At 30.3% G+C, this 22,894-nt stretch overlaps 1 protein-coding gene across 4 annotated transcripts in view; it reads left to right on the plus strand.

The window, feature by feature from the left end:
• Positions 1 to 16,045, plus strand: part of LOC107444345 (aldehyde dehydrogenase family 16 member A1) — a 40,336-nt gene extending 24,291 nt beyond the window's left edge. For all 4 annotated transcript variants that reach the window (XM_087158439.1, XM_087158435.1, XM_087158436.1 and 1 more), the window contains 4 exons: positions 2,374 to 2,541; positions 3,696 to 3,900; positions 6,729 to 6,914; positions 15,432 to 16,045. In XM_087158439.1, the coding sequence (XP_087014565.1) occupies positions 2,374 to 2,541; positions 3,696 to 3,900; positions 6,729 to 6,914; positions 15,432 to 15,716 (844 nt within the window). In that variant the 3' untranslated portion in view covers positions 15,717 to 16,045. The remainder of the gene's footprint in view (positions 1 to 2,373; positions 2,542 to 3,695; positions 3,901 to 6,728; positions 6,915 to 15,431) is intronic.
• The last annotated feature ends 6,849 nt before the right edge of the window (positions 16,046 to 22,894 follow it).

Genomic DNA, 22,894 nt, shown 5'->3' on the forward strand with positions numbered 1-22,894 from the left:
GGTTTGTTTTTATTATTTTGCACACTGTTCAGTTGAACTCGCTTATAACGAGTGAGAAGAAGCCAAAATATTTGTTCATTGCTACTAAATACTATAAAAGACACATTTGTGAATAAATTGTGAAAGTTCTTACTTCTAATTAATAAATATCATTCTTAATATCTTTCATATAATAAATATCTTCATTCAAATTTCTTTTTTCTTCTGTAAAGTACAAAAGAGGTCAGTTAATTTGCTTTGAACTGTCTTATTGTCACTAAGTGAGCTGCACTTCTATAGACTTAACATTGTACCTCCCAAGTATTTTGTGGCAAGTGAGCTGCACTTCAATAAACTTTAAATTATACTGCTCGGGTATTTTCGATTTCTTTATTTAATCGGGGTTCTGGTTAAATCAGGCTACGTTATGAGCGATTTCGACAGTATAACAGTATAAAGAAAAGAATATTGTAAATTGTGAGTGTAATGAAGGTAGCACAAATCTTGAGAATACCTCACTGAACTTCAATTGTCATAACTCATAGAGGAAATTTTCATATATAATAATGACGCTATTAATTTTCAATAATTCAATGTCACATTACATACAATAATACAATGTCACATTTATTCACTTAACCTTACACTTTTTAAAGCATTTAAATACTTATCATAATTTTGTACTTGTTTTTAACTTTGGGAATTTTAATAATTTTCATTTTATTGTTATAAAATTTGCTTTTAGACTCGATGAAACATATGAAAGTACAAATTATGTTGTTAGCTATGGTAGAAGATAGTTTTGGTACTATGAAAATCACCAGAGTGGAAACACAGAATTTGTGTTTATTCATTTTTTTAATTAATTAAATAAGACATTAAGCTATATAAATGTTACATTTTCATTTAGTATTTATGAGCTTTCATTTAATAATTATAAGAGCTTAATGTCTTTTTTAATTAATTTTTTTAAAAAAATGAAGAAACACAAATTCTGTGTTTCCACTCTGGTGATTTTCATAGTACCAAAACTATTTTCTACCATAGCTAACAACATAAGGCAGATTATTTCAAAAAATAGACTAAAGCAAATTTCACAACACAAAATAAATGAAAACTGTAACTGTTTGATGTCTGTGAAATGAAGAGTAACAAATTCATATTTCAATTGTTTATTATAATTTGATCCAAAACTTTTCCTTTGGTAATTGACTAATTTTGAGATACAAAACACTCTATTTCTTATGTTGTTAAAAAAAAGAGAGAGAAATACTATTAATTTTATAATTACACATTTGTGAATAATCTACAGTGAGCAAACTAAAAAATAGAACACCTCAAAGACTTCTGATATTATGTTTTGCAAATCTCATAAATTATTTCAGTGAATGAAAACATTTTTGCAAACAGTTATGAAGTCCTGCTATTATAACCATTTTTCCTACTATACAATGCACAAATTAATTAATAAATATTTATTCTTTTTTTTATTATTGAATTTGATAATAATGGTATTGTACGGATTATACATTTTTAGCCAGAATATTAAGTACAGAACTTGATTTTCAACATATTGTAGCAAATAGTTTTCATAAATTCAAAGTTTAAAAATATGACTTTTTATACTAAAAACATGACTCGGAAACTAATTTTTATTTTTACAAAGATTTGATTCTTTAACTTTAACGACTCTTCAGACTTTGGACCACTCTTCTAACTAAATAATTAGGCCCATATTTTGGGGGTCAAGAATCTAAATCCATCAAAAAAGGTGTGTTTATTCATAGAAACTACATTTTTATCTGGACCAGGAAAGCCCTGTTGGTAGGACGTTGGATTTCTCATAATAAATCAATACCTCTGGACGTACTGAATTAGAGATTGATCGTTCTCTGGTTCAGGTCAAAATTAAAATCTGTGGATGTATGAATAGGTCAGCTTTGTAAAACAGACTGTGACGTGAGTGGCTTAAATCATGTTCTTTGCCATAGATGGCGCCACTGAAAAACAAGAAGCACCCTCTGTGTTAAATTCTCTTGGTTTCCCAAGCATGCTTGCTGGTATGGCAAGTGGCAATGGAAACAACAACTCGTTTTTATCTGAAGAGAAAGTTTTATAGAGTCCAATTTAATTTTTTAACTTAAAATATTCACTGCGCAAATTAATTAACTTACTTAAGATCAACCCCTCTAATTGTTAAAATATCATGTTGGTATGTGGAAATTTGACCATTAGAACAGAAGTTAATAAGGTGTTTTGTTTTTTATTTCGCACACAGTGCTACAATTGTGGAGATATTATATTAAAAATTATAATAGTCTATGACTAAGCTACATTCTTAAATTATATACAGAGATTACAAAATGAAAGATTTTGACTTTTTTTTTTTTTCAGAACTCAAAAGTATTGCAAGCTTTTCATTGGAGGATCATTTGTGAATTCTAATGACGAAACATTTCTACAGGCTTTTGATGTGAATAATGAACCATATGTTTATGTTGCTTCTGCAAATAAATCGGACATTGATAAGGCAGTTTCCAGTGCAATTTCTTCTCAACCAAAGTTAGCAATAATAAGTTTTCAAACTCTTTTTTTTTTATTTTCATCTTTAATTAATATTTTAAACTAAGCTCAGCAGTAATTAATTCAAATTTAAAAAAAATTTACAATGCATTTCTATACGTTTGGAAGTTTTGAGCACACAATAATTTTTACTAGCCTCAATTATAAGGAAGATAAAACTGTGAACTTGTAAGGATTAAAATTGTTAAGATTTTGGCTTCATATCTTGTGTGAGCAGTGTAATATCAATAGATTATTGTACTTGTGTAATATCAATAGATTATTGTACTTATCAACTTAAATTATCCTAAAAGTAAATTTTACTTGTTTTTAAAAATATTTATCTTATATCTCTTGTCTAAATTAATCTTCTTATGTTTTAATAAGCTTCTAAAAGAAGCGAATATTTCATTACCAAAACACAAATTTTAAATGCTTAATTAAATATATCTCATTTTTGTTAACGCAAGATAGGAAGACAATATGACAAGCATAAAAAATGTCAAATGAAGGTATTTTATGATTTAATTTGTTTGCGGGAACAGAACGGGAAGAAAGAAAATATTCAAACCAAAGATCAGAAGCTATAAAAAAACAAGTTAAAATTTTTTTAAGTTCAGTATCACACAATATGCAAAATCTATAACTTAGTAATGATTATATTTATAAAAAGCAACACGAATTTATGTCAAAAAGTTATGCAAATCTGAATTTAAGTTAAAATTTTCTTTATCATTAGACCTGACAATCTCTAGATACCACAGTTATCTTTTCCTTTGTTCTCTCTCTTTTTTTCAGTTGTTATCCCTGTCTAAGACCATTTAAATTTCTTGCCATGGTTATCTAATGTTGTTTAAATATATCATAAATCTCTACATTTATCCAATTCCTTTTATTAGATTACTTTCCACTGTAAAGACATCAAAGAAAACTACTGATAATTATACTTCTAAGTATTAACCAAAAGAGTGATAAATGCATCATAAACCACATATACTAGGAAAACATATTTATTTATACTTTAGATTAAAATTTTTAAAACACAGATTTTTATTATTTAACTTAAGTTAAAAATAATATTTTAATTACATGCAAAGTAAATGATATACTTGCATTAATTAGAAGTAAGCAATGTAACATTACTTTTTTTATAGGTGGGAGTGTACATATAAAATGAAGCGTGCTGCTGTTCTTCGTAAAGCTTCAGAAATTCTAAATAAAAAGAAAGAAGAGTTTATATCAGAATTGTGTACAATTACTGGCAAAACCAAAGAATTTTGTTTCTTAGAAGTTGAGCAAGCTGTTACTGTATTACTTTATTGGGCAAATCACATTGCTCAATTTGAAGGTCGAATTGTGGTAATTACAATTTTTTTTTTCTTCAAGTTTTTGCCTTGTTTTCAGAAAGAGTATTCTTATCAATTTTATTTTTTACGTAATTTATTCCAAATTTGCTTTTGTTTATTGATTTCTAGATCTTAATAAATTTTCAGCTTATAATCTCATCTAATCTTTTTGTTATATTTGATCTATTTGGTTTATAAAAATGTAAGGAATACAAAGTTTAAAAAATTCTTTTAGATCAGTTCATAACGCATAGTTCTTATTTGCTTTGATTTGACTAGCCACTTGAATAATTATTGACTAAAGTTTTCAGCTTACAACGTTAAAAGTATAGACAACTCTGTCTTTGTATTTTTTTACAATTATTGTGTAACACAAGTATCTTTAAATGCAATACTAAAAATATCTTGATGAAAAATGCACTCTTTTATCTGATTGCGAAATAAAAATCTAATGAAGTAAAACACATTTTTATTTTATACGTTGTCCATGAAATGTCCATTTTTGTGAGATTTGAAAGAAAATTGTAACACTTTTCTAAAAAAAGACAAAGTGTTTCTTTGGTTTAACATTAGGTGACGACCCTGTGGTTCCTTGTTTTTTATTATGATGAAATTATTTTTAACTGTAATGAGCTATTATCAGTAGTGCTCAACTTTAGCATAAAAGATACTGAAATTTTTAGTTTGTGTGTTTAGTAGCCATTTTATAATTTTAAATTTATTTGTTGCCAAAGAGATTATTTTAGATTTTTGGCTAACAAATGTTTTTTTTTTAAATAATTTTTTACAATTTCCTTTGTGTTCCTGATCTGTTGTGTAGTTAATTAAGAGTTTGTGTCTTCAAGTTATCAGCCTCACGCTACCAGCTGTTTATTTTTAAATAACTTTTTTCTTCATTTAAATATACAGCCATATGTATTTTATAAAAGCTGGATACTTTTTTTTATAAATAGAGGAACAAGCTAATTGTTGATTGCAAAATTTTACAGTTACTTATATTGACGGAGTATAATTTAAAAATGTTTGCTTGCGTTATTTTGTAGATTTAACTTTCAAGTATAAATCATAATCTTTGTAAAAAATATAACACACTTGAATTTCTTACAGTTTGAGGAACAATTTAACTGTATAGACTGTCCCTTCAACATGTAGTCGAAGTAACGAGATAACTAAATTCTGATGCTCTTAAAAATTTCAACAGAACATAAAATAATTGACAGCCCAATTTTACCCAGGAATATATTAAGGTTAAACTCTGCTATTAGACAAAAATATAGAAACTGTAATATAGAAGACAGAACACAAGTATTTATTAAACAAAAAGTATGACAGAAAAAAAAAGAAAGTATTTTTTGGTTCTTTTAAAAGTAAAGAAAAGTCAGTGCAAACCTACTATTCTTGGAAATGAGCATCCTCTCCATCCGTGGTCTATCTGCAAGGGAATGACCCTTTGCAGAGGATGTGACACACTGCAAATGAACAGTTCTCACAACTTCATTTCTCCCAGGTATTAGTTTGAGAAGAAGAGCTCTTTTCCACATTTGGCAAGGACGAAGCTCTTCCTCGTAAAAATTTCCAAAATCTTTCAGTATTTCAAGGTTACCTTTAGACCAGACTTTTTCCTCATTAACTTCTTTTCCTATTGTTTCCAAATTCCCTGACGTGTTTGTTGAGAACTGGTACTGAAATTCCTATACTAATGTTTTGAACTGAAGAGATGGAAGAAAGTGCTATGATAGCAAATGAAAGGTCGCCCAAGAGGTCCATCCAAACATAGTAGGTATTAGCACACGTTGCAGAAAGTCGAATAGGGGATTGAGTGTATACTATTGTCCAATAAAAATCAGCCCTTATTAGAATTTCTATAGGTAAGTCCTTTAAACAGTCTGATGGCTCAGCAAGTTTTAACTTTTGATTATGGACAAAAAAAAGATACAGGTTGTGGCACAGAGGGATGCGAGGTGTTTAAACTTTGAAATGCATGAATTTGAACATTCATTTTGGAGTTATTCAAAATGCTCGATAAACTGAATTCAACTTTTCAGTAACTTTTCATGTGAGCTGCAATGAACTCAAATGCCTGGAAATTCAATGGCTCTGAGCAAATAGTTTACCTTAAAGTTAGCAGTAGAAGGTTTAAAACAGATTGCTCACCTCTAATTTTGAAAGACTGTGCCTCTTTCTTTTTCTGAGAGAAATGGTATTAATTGTGTTAGATCACCCTCTGAAATTTTCTGACATTTCACATAAATAGTCCATCGACAGCAAATATCTCTGAAAATGCACGTAAAAGTTTCGGAGTTAAAACTTGACCATAAGCTTTTATAAATATTCTAATATGTATAAGAATCTATTTCAACTTAGATTCTTTACCAAGCTTAATGCATATGTCTCGAATTCATTAAACGACCTCTGTTTCCTAAAAAATTTTAAATAAAAAAAAGAAACTTCTTTTATTCGAAAGAAAATTCTTTTGTTTCTCCGAACAAGTAACAGAAGCATTTGTTTATTTATATTATTACATTTAAAAATTCCTAAAATAATAGAAATGGGTTCTAAGTGGCATTTGTGGGAAAATCACATTTAGAAACTATAACAGCAGAAAATTACTGACACATTTTCCAACTAAAACCTATCTTATTGAATAACTTGGAGAAAAAAAATCCAAGTTACTGTTTATTATTTACAGCTGAACATCTAATTTTGTAAGCCCTATGTCTTTTTTTTTTCCCTCCAGAATATTGCTAAGCTCTTCAACTTTCATTCATTCGGCCCATTTCTACTAAGCCATTTTATTGAAAACTTGACTATTTATTGAAAACTTATTTTATTTATCAACAGGAAACAAAATTATATGGTAAAGTGTTTCAAGAGAATCATCCTTTGGGCATTATTGGAATTCAGTGTCCAGACAAAGAGCCATTACTTTCTTTTTTATTTTTGATCACCCCAGCCATTATCTTTGGAAATTCTGTTGTTGCCATATCAAGTGAAAGATATCCTACTTGTGCCTTCAAGATGTGTGAAGTAAGAGCACTTAAATGTCTTTTTTTTAAATTTTTTATCTAGTAGCTAGAAATCAATATAAAGGGAAAAAGTTTCCAATATAAGGTAACATGAAGCAAAAAAGAAGTTAGTGTTATAAATTTTTTACCTTCATTATTTTTTAAAAATTCAATTAACAATAGAATTCCAGTCATCTGTATTGATTGATCTGTATTTTATTCTAATGTTTGTTATAAATAAAGTTTTGTAAATTATTAATAAGTGTTACTTTATGTGCGGCCCGCCAAAAAATTTCAAAATTTTAATTGCCTGTTGATTAAAAAGGTTGCTCACCCCTGCTCTTGATGATCACATGTCTGGAATTTGTGACCTATGCATTTTACAAAATGTTAAACAGTACATCTAAGTATGTTTTTATGGCAAGTGTATCAGTTATGTTCAGACCTAATGACGGAAAAGATTTGAATTATAAAGAATGGTGCATGTTTAAGGAAAATAAATGTTACTTCTTGCATTAACACTCATTTCGTATTTCCTTTTGAAATTGAGTTTCTATTCATATTTCTGATTCATAATTTCTGTTCCTGAAAAGGAAACAATAAATATATAAAAAAATTATTAATTACATTTTTTTTGCTAAACATTTTTACACTATAATCCAAACTTGTATTATATATATCACATTAATACTTGCTTTATATTAATCGACTTTTAAATACATATCTGTTATTCCATTGTATTTATTGTTCTGCAATGATCACTTTTGATGTTTTCAATGTTTATTATTTACAGTGAAAGTAAGATCTAATAAATGCTTTTAGAATATTTATCACAACCTATAAATTCTTATCTTTACATAACTATCAATCATTTTATCATATATTAGCTTTATTCTTATAAGTGTAAAATAAATTTGTTCTGTAAAACATAACTCGCTTGAATCTCACTAATTGATTTTATTTTTTCTTCCTTTCCAATCTGATTTTAAATACCAATTTTTTCACTCAGTAGCATTAATAATTGCAATCATTTTGTAATTTTGATGCTTTTTCTTATCACATGTAATGTATGCATTTTGTCTCATAAACTTAGCATGTATGCTTTCAAATTTTTTTCTTTTTTTTTAAAAAATTTTGAATTTTTTTTAGTCATAATTTTTTAAATTGTAGCTAAATTAAATAGAAGTTAATGTATAATGTATGCAAGAAAAAACTATTTTAGCACTAAGCAATTTATGAATTTTCTTTTTTTTAAAAAAAAAAAAAAAAAAAAATAATTTGAAATACGGCACTTGAGCGAAAAATTACCTTTGAGAAAAATCAAACATGAGCATCAAAATTTCTAAAAGCTAGTGTAAAATGCGATAATTTCTGTGAATTGTTACTTTGCATTAATTAACGAGATCACTGAAAAGCTTTAAATTTTTCAAATGAGCCTTATTAAATACAGAGTTTTTAGCATTTATATGATTAATAGTGAATATTGCTCTGTGGTGCAAAACAATACTTAATTGATGTCTAACAACTTTTTAAATTATTACAACATTCAAAAGAGACTTTTTTTTCACTGGACTTCAAACACATTTGGACTATCAAAATGCTGGTAAAAATTTGATTTTTTAAAGAGAAAAGTTTTGTATCTTCATTTTCAAAATCAAATGAACTGTACATAATATGTAAGTAAATGTGTATAACTTAGACTGTTAGTATTTTTTTATAACACATGATATTCAATACATTTCTTTGTTTAAAAGTGTAAATATGTCATAACATATAGATAAAAAAAGTTACGCTATAGTCTGTACAGTACTTTACCTACTTCGGACCCATTCTAAGTACGCGACGCAGCCAGTTCCTTCTTCTTTTAAGAATTTTCTTTTCTATTGTCTTTTACTTTTTTTCAAAATATTTTTGTTTTATCTTGTATGGTCAAAAATTTGTTTTGAAAAGTTTCTAATTTTTGTTTTTCTATTGCCCTCATTCACGTCTCTGAACCATAAAGTAGAACTGCTCTGGTAACTATTTTTGCATTTATTTCAATATTTGGTGCTCTCCAGAATTTATGCCGTCCTTCAAAACATGTTCTTGCGTTAATTATTCTCTGCCTTCACCACTGCAGCCTCATTTATCATCAACTGAACCTAAATAGTCAAATGATTCTATGTCCTCTGTTTCTAGATTTCAAATTTTTTATTATTTTTCATTCATTCTTATTACTTTAATTTTCTTTTTTGTTCATATATAAATCTACATTATTTCGAAATTTATTAAAAGTGTTTTAAGCTGATGTTTAGATGCTAAAATTACAATACAGTAGAGAACCATTTATCCGGTATCCAGGTAACCGGGAAACCAGAAAACCGGGAAAAATTTTGCTCGATTTTCCCGCCGTTTTAAACTAGAACGAAAAAAGCGGAAATTGGACTCATCCTTGAAGTTGAGTAGAGGAAAATGTAAGGAAGGGGAAAAAATTTTTCCCCGTTCACCCATAGAAACGTCATTTCCTCCGTGACCTTGAAGGCAGGGAAGGGAGGAATGTTTTATTTTTTTCTTTAGGCCGTCAATCAAACTCAAGGGTGTGGCATGCTGATTTCGTTTTCTGCTTGATTTACGAGGGGGGTGGGGAAAATGCATTGCATGCATATCAGTGAACAGAAAAAGAAAAGAGAAAAATATATTTATTTGACATCGACTAATTAAAATAAAATCTTTTTCTTTTGAATAAATTCTCATTCTTTGGAAGTGCGGTATCAATTGCAAGTTTTTCTTGGTGTGGAATCACATCTGCTGTAATTAAAAATCTTGTTTTTATCAACAAAAAAAATAAAATAAAAGGAGAATTGTTTATTAATTTAAACATAGGATTATTTTATGAAGCAGATTACAGTTTTGTTTTTCTGATTCCACTACGTTTGATTTTTATTCTTTTCGTGATAAATTTCGCACTCAATAAATTAATTCTTTTTATTCATAAATTTTATCATTAGGTTTTTTTTTTTTAATTCCGTTGATCTTGCCTTGTTCCGGGTTTTAATATTTATGCTAGTGCCTTTTTTAACTATCGTTTCGGTTCGATAATTTTCAAGTGTTTTTATTTAGATTAATAAGTTTTCCTTTTATTTTATCGCTTCTCCCCGTATAATTAGGTATGAAATATATTGCGTTATTTAATCATTGGTTTTGTTTATATTATTTAATTTAGGAATTGTAATTATTTTTAGAAAATAAATATGAGAATTTTGTATTTTTTAAACTTGATTTTCTTGTCTAAACTTGCACATTTTTTTATTCTTTTAAATGTTATATTTCTACCATTTTTTTTTTCTTTTTAAAGTTAGGAGTACCTTTCTTTTTTCTCTTACTTTATGCATTACACTTTTTCCTTGTACTTCAGGTTCGATAAAACATCGATTATCGACACTTTTTGGTCGATCCTGAAAACCGGGAAATTCAGATATCCGGGATAGCGATGGTCCCGAGCATCCCGGATAATGGGTTCTCTACTGTACCTTGACCCAGTCTCTTGCCAAAAAGAAATCGGTGAACTGTTCATTCATTTCAATTTATTGAACTTGAATATGAGATTTTCTGAGGTACCTGCCCGCGAATGCGGGCACCTTACTTCTTCATCTGTAATGAGCCCTAAGGCAACGATGACTATTGGCATTTAAAAAAAATAGTATTTTCCACAGGGGGGGGGGGGGCTGTGGACGTCTTGGGAAAACAGGTTGGGCTTGAGGGAGATCTCTGTCTCTAAGGCTTGTCTGGTAGCAGAGATTGAAGTAGATTCTGGAGATCTGGATTCTTGAGTAACTCTTGCATTTCCTTGAATAACAACAGGAATCTGTTGGCTTTGCTGGGCTGGATGGATCCTCCTCTGGGTCTTCTTTTGGGTCTTGCATCACAGCCCGAAAAACAAGCTGGGTGCTCACCTAGGCAGTTTACACGCTTAGCAGGCTCGCTTGTTGGTTTTGTACATGTGTACGTGAAGTGTGCATTGGCACACTTCATACAAGCAGGCTCAGCAGTGCAAGTCTTTTGTGTGTGTGTCCAAATTGTTGACATCGGTAGCACTGTATTTCGTGTCGCCCGCCACGAAATCTCTCAATCTTAACAGGAGTATCTAAAAGTGTCTTGATATTGAAGATATCACTGTGATTTCCACTATCTGGCAAGATGACTAGGTAGAGGGGGAGCTTAAGTTTCTGGCCCCTCCTCTTCCTTAGCTGTTCAATTTTGATTGGCCGTTGCTCTAAATCTGTAAGTTCTTTCTCGAGATCGGGGATTTCGATGTCTGAGCTAAGACCTTGGATGAGGGTTTTCAGATTTCTACGGGTGGGTAGAATTTCCATCGGCTTGCTATTTTCTACTGGAGTCTCGATGATAGCCGGGGCTGCAGTACTAGTAGAATCTGATGGTGAAACTTCCACTGTGGGTGTGGGGGCGATCTTTTTCTCCAGGCGAGGGGGTTCGCTATCTTATTCTGGCTCTGTGCATTTTTGTGTCGCCGTGTTGACACTGCACTTCTTTCTTTTCATCTTCTTTTTGCTATATTTTGAAGTGGTCGAGTCAGTCTCTAGGATGGAAGTAGAGATTGGCTTATCGATGTTGTCAGTAGCTTCCACTGGGGTTGGCTCATCTGGGATTGTTGGAATATCAACTGGAGTTGTTGTCTGAAAAACTGTTGAGTCCTCTGCTGATTCTATGCAGACATCAGTTTTAGGGGTTATCTCAGGCTCTGATGTCTCCGTTTCAGGGTCAGGACTGGTGGGAGGTGAGGCATTTTGGGAGTCTCGAGATGCTTTTAAGATCCACATTTCCTCATAACGGAATTTCAGTCTGTAGCAGTTTTCAATATATGCCTTTCCGCTTGCTCTTTCAATCTCAGCATCGATGTCTGTTGCATACATTTCGGCTTTTTTGAAGTCGAGTTATATCCTTTGCATGTTGTCGGCGATATGCTTCTTCGTTTCTTTCCTGATCGCATCAATATCTACATGAGTTTCTGGAACATGGTTGGGTCGGAAGACCTTCCCTCCACGGCCGCATCGGTACATTGACATGGTAGCTCCGAGCTCAGTCACAACACAATGTCCAATCAAAATCCAATGCTCGAATGTGATTTGTTGCTATCATACATTATTTATATATTTCTGGGGCTTTTTGTTAGTTGATAAAATTTCCTCTTTCTTCCGAGTCTGTTTAAATTCAATAAAATGTAAGTATAAAGATGTATTAAATTCCTAAATTTGTTCAATAATATTTCTGAGTGTGAAAATGTGTTGAATCTTCCACTATGAAACCCTGATTGTTCCTCTCTTAGTATTCCATAAACTTAATTTTTTTAATCTATTTATTAGTATTCTTTTAAAAACAATTTCCTGGAGTTCTATTTCGAGTAAGCCGAGCCCGTCGTGCATTGATTTTTTTAAGTAACTCTTTCTATATTCTTTCACAAAGATTTCAGTTCTTTCAGTCTATATTTCTCACATAACACAAAGACAGGCACGAAGCCATGTGGAACATAAACAAACTAATTAGGCATCGAAGTTGCCTGGTAAGCAAAACAAAAATATGTCACGGTTACAATAAAAGGCACAACCAAATAACAAATCTAAGTTAAGTAAACCTGTAAGCTAGTCTTTTCTTATTCTTTTTCTCAACACTTTATCTATTACTTCATTGTAAATATTTCTGAAATGTTCTTATGTATATTCTGCATCATCATCACTACCTTAAAAATTTGAAAAAAATATAAGAAACAGAGTATGCTTGTTGATTTTAGCAGGGATGAGATTTTTCCGCTTTTTAGCTGATTTCCGCTTTTTTCACTTCTATCTCATGAATTTCAGCTTTTTTATCAAAAATTCAGATTTTCTAAAAATTTCACTTTTTTTTATAAGTATTCCGCTTTTTCAGAAAATTCACCCATTTTCAAAGAGAAACAGAAAATTCAAACTACATAGCTACCAATCCTTTCTCATTTTTACTTATTTTAGCTATTTTCTCCCCTTTTACTCGCAGCAGATAAGATTTTCCGAATTTTTTACCCGCCCTCCAGATAGATCCGATTTTTGTAGTTCAAACGACGCTGTTTCTGACAAGCCTTTTAGAGGTCCCAAGCCTGGAATCTGCCAATATCTCTATTCTTATTCACACGATTTTAATATCAAACATAGCTTTTCATATTTGCGTGTTGAGATTCTTATTCACGCGATTTGAATATTGTACGTTGTGATTCGTATTTACGCCTTTTTAAAAACCTAATGAAGCGATTCGTATTCACGCAAGTTTAAAATTCAATGTCTTGATTTGCTCATGCTGTTTATAATATCAAACATTGATTTTCATTTATACCGTTGTGATTCGTATTTACGCCTTTTTAAAAACCTAATGAAGCGATTCGTATTCACGCAAGTTTAAAATTCAATGTCTTGATTTGCTCATGCTGTTTATAATATCAAACATTGATTTTCATTTATACGTGATTTTAAAATAAGGCATTGGGATTCGCATTCAGGCATTCTAAAAATTATGAATCATAATTCGTATTTATGCAATCTAAAAATTACGCATCATGAGTCGTATTTACGCGATCTAAAAATTATGAATCGGGATTTGTATTTACGCGTTTTAAAAATTTTATATCCCAGTTTGTATTTTTTCATTTTCAAAATCGTATATCTAGTTTCATATTCATGTGATTTCAAAATCCATAATCGTTATTCATATTCACACAATTTTAAGATCAACTCTCGCGATTCTTGTAAGAAGTAAATTTTTAAAAAAAATTAGTTACTATAAAGGTGACTGTTTTTCTAACGACGATTATTAGTATGTATATGTAAGTGTTACAACATCAGAGAAACTGGAAGGGAATATATTCAAAACTTACATTCTGTGCTTGCAAAGAAAAAATAGGATTTGTCACAAGATGTTTGAAAATGGACTAACGACTAAATATAACAAACATAAAAGATATAGGAAACAAAAGCAATAACTTAAAAAGGGATTCAATTTAATTTTTTTTTTTGTTGGAAAAAGAGTTAACTCATCATCAAAATTTTATTTATAATTGCTGTTATTTATGCTATAAAATGCAAAATTCTTATCAAATAAAAAACAATTATCTAAGCAGTTGCTGATTGTCATGTAATTTTTCAAACTAAAATACCAATTTTTGTATGTTAAGGAGTTACTATATATTTCTACTTCACTGTTATTGATATGTTTCAAAGGGCTGTAGTTAGATTAGACTATGACACGAACATAATGATTTGGTCCATTGCTAAAGTTTTTTTTTCCCAATATAATTTAAAAAGTAATATTGCTGATATATTTGCTATAAATCACATAGCAGTATTTATTAAAAGAAATGAAATATTTATGTATATTCTCAGTAGTTTTAATTTGCTAAACCAAGTAGTTTTTCTAGTAATAATCGTCTCTTATGTGAACTGAGGAAGAATATAATTGCCAGCTTTATTTTTTCAATTGGTAATTTTTATTTTCACTAAATGTTAAGTATCAATGTAGTCGTTTTTATAATTATAGATTAGTACGCAATTGTATGTCAACGCATTATTTATTACCTTAAACTGTCTGGAATTTATTATTAAAGGGCTGCGCTTGCGTAAAATTTACTATCGTGGAAATTCAGCTTTTTTGCCTTTTGGCTAATCTCATCCCTGTTTTAGTCTAAACATGCCAGTAAGCAGCCCCATTTTAACCTAGTTCTGTAGGATTTTGTGCTGACTGTAATTGTTTGAATGAATGTTCTTCACATTGTATGTATGCATTGATAGTAGGTGATTGAGAACTATATTTAACTTGCAATAGCTCAAGGAATAAATTAAATATTGCACTACTTACCTTATATATTAAATGACGTGAAAAAAATGATCCTAGCAATAGTTTGTCACTCTATATATATATATATATATATATAGATAGATAGATAGATATAGATACATCATGCTGCAAAAGAACTATCGTGATTAAAATGAAATAATATATTAATATGTAAGAGTGAATTAAAATAAAAACATGTTTTTTAGAAAAATTAAGAAATAAATATTAAATAAGAAGAATTCTAAAAATTGAAAATCTAACTTTCAGGCTTATTTTTTTTTAAAAAAAAGATAAGTGCAGTAAACTTTGACAACATTGTCTGCCGAGTTCAATAGTGTCAAACTTTTAAATATGGTTTTTGTTTCTTTCTCTGAACCAAACAATAAAGACAAATAAGGTATTAAAACTCAAGAAGTATTGAAGTGATTATGCCTAACCATGTGATTCAAATCAGATTTAATTGGATGACTGTAAGCGAAGTCTCACCTGATTGGCTTCTGAATTGACAAATTGTCATTATTTATTATAATGACTTCACTTGCAGGTACCTATTAAAATATTTCTTAAACGTAATTTTTATTTAACAAAATGTTATATATTTATTTTTATCTTTGTTTGATTCCTATGATAGAAATTTGCCCTGGTTTACGTAATTATTACACAATGTCTCTTTTCTTTCTAATTTTAGGTTTTTCAAGCTTCTGGATTACCTGGTGGTGTGTTAAATGTTGTTTCAAGTTCCAGACCTTATTTGACTCGACATTTAAGTTCCCATCTCAATATTGATGCAATATGGTTCACAGAGGATGGAGCTGATTTTATTTATGATTCCTATCATTCTATTCAACCAAAGAAAATATTTAATTGTAAAAATCTGGCAAACAGCTTGGATAAAACAAAAACATCTAAATTCTTATTAGAATCAACATATTCCAAAGCAATTTTTATTCCAATGGGTACAGGTTTCGCATAATCTTGTAATTGTTACAATTCTTGTTTTTGTAATGGGTGCTCTTGTTCCTATTTACTTTAAAATGATTGCTCATTTCAAGATAATGTGGGATTAATATAAAAATTAGGCTTATTTCCTAAACTGTTTAAGAGATTATGTCTACAACTTATATCGAATTATTGATAGAGAAGCTATTTTTGTTATTATTGTTTAAACATGACGCTATATTTTATATTGATATATTTTTACAGTAAAAATGTGGTGAACAGTATATTAATCTTTTATTATTTGGTTTCCACTTAATACAAAACATAAAAATGATTTTAATGTCAATAAATGATCTTTTTTTTTTTTTTTTAAATGTTCCTCTGTGCTTGCTGATTTGATACTTATAGCATTTTATAATTTGCAAAATTTAAGTGAATTAGTACCTTAAACGAATGAAGTCATGTTATGTTGCATGTTTGGGATGTGTTACATCATGCCTTCAAATTAAAAAATAGGGAACATGTCATATTAAGAACTAGTAATAAAAAAAATAAAACAGAACTTATTTTACAATTTAAAAAAAATAAAAAGGTTTGAAAGTTAACTGAATTTAATGTATGGGGTGCAAAAAAAAATGTACCACCCTGAATAACTTTTGATCTAATGATCGGACCTTTTTGTTCTAGGACTCAATGGTTCAAGGGGAGACCTCAAATATGCTCATTAATTAGTGCAAACAATATTTTAAGTTGCAAATTTAGATACAAAAAAAAAACCTTTGAATGTATGAAATACCTTTTTTTGACAGATTCAGATTTCAGACCTTCAAAATAGGGGAGTTACCCATAATCTATTTGGTGTTTCGGTCATTTAATCGACTCTTATTGTTACAAATTTTCTCATTGTTTCTTGAAAATCCCTATATTTTTTAAACATTACTATGATGCACAAAATTTGATTCATACATTTATCAGTTACTTTTTTGCGCGAAGATACCACTGGTTCGTTGTAATTTTTCATAGTTATTGATATTGATATCCACATGATTTTTTAAATCCTGATATTTTCATATAATATTATTGATCAACAAGAAATTTGCATAAATATTTTTTGACACTCGATTTCCATTAAATCCCTGCAACGTTAGGAACATTTTTTTTCTTAGTTATTGCTGTTGATTTTCACATGATTCTTAAAAGTCCTGTTATTATGGTATAGGGCAGTGTTTCCCAAAGTAAGGTATGCGTACCCCCAGGGGTACGGGAGCAGTTTAGAGGGGGTACGCGTTCTTATGCAAAATATCTTGCAACAAGCGAAAATTTCAAAAAATTTTATTTAAAAATAAAGCTAGCCATGGAAATTTACGATTACGTATTTTTCTATTGGCTATTTTTACAGAGTTTAACAGTTAATAATTAGTGATATCAACAGCCAGTTGTGATTTTTAACTTTTGGGCAATTTTTTTATAGTAAAAAATACATTAATTTTTTTATTAGTTGTGCACAAAAGTCATAAGTTTGGGAAACAGCGGTATAGGGTATAAATTCGCGTACCTTAGTATTCACTTTTGTAACGCTATAATTCTATTGTTTTTTCAATAAATTTTTCGGCCATTATCACTATTATCACACATTTTTTAAAAATCTCAATATTTTTAATACAGTATCACTTATTACAATGCGTAAATCTGGAAACATACATTAAATTAATGACTTTTTGATCAAATTTTTTTTTTGAATGCCTCTCTAAGTGCGAAAAATGAGGAATATATATATTTTTTTCAATATATATATACATTGTCTTATTAATGAGAAAATTTATTAGATAAAAAAAATTTCTTTCTTTCTTTAAATTAAATAAATCTTTCTTTTGTGCATAAAAATGACAGTCTTTTATTTATCTTCTATGTACAAAAAGAAAAAAAATTAAAAACAACATATATTTAAAAAAAATTCAAATAATTTCTTCATCCAGCAAGCATGTCTGAAATATTTTTTTTTTATTATATGCCATTACAAAAGTTATGGCTATAAATTTTAATAAATATATGTTCTACTACAAAAATAGCTGATCAAGTGTAATATTTATTACTGTCATTATTTTTAGCTTATAAGAATTAATGAGGGCATCACATAATTTCTGGCTTTTTCTGAATTATTTAGAAATATTATTCGATACCAAATATCTTCTTTACTGTCTATCTATTTTTACTAATTATATTATACTAAGGGGCCCAGTGGCGTACGCAGAATTTTTTCAAGGGGGGGGGGGTTCATAATTTTCAGAAATTAGTAAAAGAAATTCGAGTATGTAATAAAGCACTATTACTTCCCTAATTTAGACAGCTAGACAATTTTGACTTTTTATTTCGACAACATTGTTTAGTTAAATTTTGTTTTTATTTTTTAAGTTTAAGAATATAACTTTTTTTATAATAAGAGGTAAAATATTTTATTTTTATTGAAAAGTAGGAATAAATCAAGCCAGAAAAAACTACTCATACTGTAACAGCTACCTAAATAATAACCATATAAATGTGAATATTCCATAGAAAACCAATGAATTTAACTAAAAAATGACTTACCAACTAATAGGGAATTAAACCAGTATACAAGCACGCTAAAAAGTTATTGATTTATACTGTAATATCCAAACGACGTGGTTTTTTTGCAAGTTCGTTTAAAATGTCTTCGACAGCTGGGGTAAATTTTCTATGAATGCTTAAGAGCACCAATCCATTCATTCTATTATTTCCCGTTGAGTTGCGTAAATAAGTCTTCAAACGGCGCAAAGTCGAAAAGGATATTTCGTTTGCACTCGTTGAAACAGGTAGAACGACCAATATTTCTAGGAGTTTGGAAATGTTTGGTGTTATATCTTTATTGCACATTCCAAGAGCATCCGCCCCAGTTTTTGGAACACTACCTCCGCCTTCACTAATCCTTTTTAATCTTTTATACCAGAGTTTTAGTTCAGACTCAAGGCTTTCTTTACAGGTATCCAAATCTCCAGCGTAAAGTTCCACTAATGCTTCAAAAGCCTTTATGTTTGAAGGTTGGCAAATAAAAGGATCGGCAGGTAGAAGACACTGAAATCCTTTCAAAATATCACGATGTGATACAAATCTTAAGTTTAATTGTGTTATAAAATTTTCTATAAATGGAATAAAAACACTAACTCTGAAATATTTTTCAGGTGTCGATGAGGGAAAATTATCGCGATTTTTCTGTCTTCCTGTTATTCTAGGGATTTGCATGGAAGTGGAAGATTTTTAACGCATTAATTTTAGATCTTTAATGACATCTTCTGCACAACTCACTCCCTTTATCAAATCTATGCTTGTTTTTTGTAGGTATCTACAGAGATGGATTGTTATGGTGAAAACTTTGTAAATGCACAAAAGAGATATTACGAACTGGCAATTAGATACTGTGCACAGTAAAGAATTAGCCTGGGTAGCTGATTCCTTATCCTTCCATTCTGATATTTTTTGTAGTGTTTCGGCGATAGGCTCGAAAAGTTCCACCACAGCGGTTACTGAGTCGTATCTTTCCATCCAACGGGTTGCACATAGCTGTTTAATTTTCTCCCTCTTAGAGCTGGTTTCCATCTCCTCTATTGCTGAAGATAGGACATACTGTCTTTTTGGCGTATTTAAAAAGTCGTATAATGTTTTAATTGTCCCTAAGCAATTTCTAATGCCAGTTATTTCGCATGCATTTGATACAGCCAAATTGAGGCTATGAGCAGAGCAATGTACATAGAGTGCTGATGGGACAATACTTCTTACGTGGGCTTGTACACCATTAATTTTTCCACTCATTGATGCAGCACCATCGTACCCCTGTCCACGTAACTTTTTTATATCAACTTTCATAGACTAATTGGTCTAATATTGTTGCTATTGCTTTTCCGGTTAAGTCATGCACCGGAATGAATTGCAAAAACTGTTCTGTGATGTTAAAATTTTCTTTATCGACATATCGAACGCATAACGATAATTGCTCTATACCTGCAATATTAGTTGTTTCATCTGCAAGAATGGAAAAGCAAGTTTGCATCATTAATCTTGCTGACTAGTTTTTGCAGGATTAAAATATTGCAAACCTCAATAACTTCGTTCTGAAATCGAGGACTGGTATACTGAGCATTTTTTCTGCTTGACTCTAAAATGTTCTTAAGTGTCAAATCGTTCTTACTCCGGAAACGAAGCAATGCCCGAAAATCTGCCCGAATGTCTCTTCACCTGGTTGTTCAGCAATTATTCCCGAATCCTTATGTCCTCTTAGAGCGAGACCTATCCATCCACAAAATTATCCTATCCATCCACAATCGATTTCCACAAAATAGGATGGTTTCAATGATTGGAGTAATGTTTTTTCTATTTTCTAATTTTCTTCTGCTTGCTGCACTGTCAATTTGTTCATCCACAGGTTTCATCTTTCCAAATAAAATATCGTTTAATGTCCCAGCTGTTTCGATCGATTTTTTGTGATAAAGACATTTCTCGTGTTCAGAAAATCGCTCTACAGCATTTTTCCAGTTGTCAAATTCTACATTGCACAGTTGGCCTAAAGGTTGCTTTCCAGAACAGGCACCACTTGGGGCGAAAAGTACACAAAATTTGCAAAAAGCACCACCCTTAACCTCTGAATATGCAAGCCATTTCCAGCGATAAAGCCATTTGTACTGAAATTTCAATTTTCTTTTTCCTTTTTCAGGAAAAACAAATGCTGGATTGGGTTCCCAAACATTTTTAAGTATATCCAGTTTTTTATCCTCGCATGTATTATCTTCTGAAAAAAGTCCAATGTCATAAGGGTGGGAAGTAACACTTTGAGGGCCGCTTTCACATTCATCAGATTCTGTTACGCTAGAAACGTTTTCTTCAACGGAAGTATCACATTTCTGTTCAACAGAAAAACTTACATTGGTACTAGATGCTGTCACCTCACTAATTTCAGGTCGTGATTTTTTCTCAAAGTAATTCAAAATTGTTAAATTCTTGCGTTTAGACATCCTAAAGATCCAAGAACAGCAAAAATATATACATATATATTGGCACAGAAATATCCACTAAGCTACGATCTCAAAGTTTCGAGCTGGAATGAATAACTTCAACGAGCACAGAGTCTCCAAAACAAAACAGATTTAGAAACAAGCTCCGAAGGACAAGCGGCAGAGATAACTCTTAGTCAGACTAAAATCGAAAATAAATATAACCCCTTTCATATAATTTTTTTTAACCGCATCTACAAAATTCTCGAATTGTCTCAAAGACGACAGAACGTCTAGGATTCCAGACCTCGCGAATGCCAGCCAGTCTCGAAAACTGTCGCGACTGGCAGGTCAGAAAGGAACCAGTAATCGGGGCTCGCCCGTAAAAGTATCACGTGAATTTGGTTTCAAAAATACAACCCTATTATAGTAAATGTTTTATCAGTATTCTGAGAAATACCGTGAGAAAAAAAAAGTAGGCATAAGGCAAATGAAAATATATAGTCTTAAAAAATAATAACCCGCATAATTTCTACTAAAATTTTTTTTTTGTCTGTATTATTTTGTAAATTCACTTTGTCTGAGCTCAAGGGGGGGGGGTTAACCCCCCCCCTTGCGTACGCCTCTGAAGGGGCCCCCATCACTTACTTGCTGAGTTTCTCCCAAAACTGCCTCACTTATAGTGATCAGTTTTCTTTTCTTTTTTCTACAAATTTCAGTTTATTTTTATTCAGAACTCCCTTTTTAAATTGAAAAATCTTTTAATTATCAATAATAAAAGATTTTTATTTTAAATAATAATAAACAAGATAATAAAAGATACTTGTTTATTATTATTTAAAATAAAAAATTAAAATTAATAATAATAAAAATTCATTTAATGCCAATCATAAATGGAAAATATTGCAGATCATTTATAATTATTAGTGTAATAAAATGTTTGTATTTTAATAACAATAAAAATTCCTAAAATTTCTTATATGAGAAATATTTAAAATATTATGTAACAGCTATCATGAAATTTATATTATTTCGTAAAACATACTGGATTTTTTCCTGTCTTAGTTGGCAAGTATGTATATGTTTGTTTAAGAATACTTCCTATAAATCCTATATTTTTTACAGAAAATGTAGGAAAGCTTTCTATATTTCCTATAAAACATAAATATATATATATACATACTGCTAATTTTCTATTACAAACGATCGGTGATTTTTATGATAAATTAACAGGTTGAAAAAGAACCGTATTTTCAGAATTCCCCCAGATTATATAACTGACTGATAAGTGCTAATGATGATGTTCTTGAAAATGTTGGTAAAGGATATTGGAACAGCGCTTTTGATTTTAAAGAGGACTGGGCAATACATCGATGTATCGCGAAATATCGATTTAACGCATATATCGGTAGGCCGATGTAGTGACTTTGGTTTTAGGCGATGCGAAATTTGATTTAAACAGCTGGAATAAGGCTACAATCGCGGTTTAACTATTTAATATGCAAGGATCTTTGACTAGGCTAGCGCTGTTACCGCACTGACGAAGACGCAGGGGCGTACGCAGTATTTTTTCAAGGGGGGTGTTCATAATTTTCTGAAACTGCTAAAAGAAATTCAAGTCTGTAATAAAGCACTATTATTTCCCTAATTTAGACAGCTGGGCAATTTTGACTTTTTGACAACATTTAACCAACATTGTTTAGTTAAATTTTGATTTGATTTTTTAAGTTTAAGAACATAATGTAATATCTTCTGAAAAAAGTTCAATGTCATATGGTAACACTTTGAGGGCTAATTTCACATTCATCAGATTTTGTTATGCTAGAAACGTTTTCTTCAACGGAAGTATCACATTTCTGTACAACAGAAAAACTTACATTGGTGCTATATGCTGTCACCTCACCAATTTCAGGTCGTTATTTTTTCTCAAAGTAATTAAAAATTGTTAAATTCTTGCCTTCTGACATCCTAGAGGTCCAAGAACAGCAAATATATATATATATATATATCACGTGATTTTGGTTTCAAAAGTACATGTAACATGTACAAGTAAATGTTTTTTCTGTATTCTGAGAAATACCATGAAAAAAAAAGTAGGCACAAGGCTCATAAAAATATATAGTCTTACAAAATAATAGCTCGCATAATTTCTACTAAAATTTTTATTTTTGCCATTTTGTCTGAGCTCAAGGGGGGTGTTTAAACCCCTCCC

Source organism: Parasteatoda tepidariorum, chromosome 1, assembly GCF_982258835.1.
Source record: "Parasteatoda tepidariorum strain Cologne lab strain chromosome 1, Ptep-v5.0, whole genome shotgun sequence".
Classification (NCBI taxonomy): Eukaryota; Metazoa; Arthropoda; class Arachnida; order Araneae; family Theridiidae; genus Parasteatoda; species Parasteatoda tepidariorum.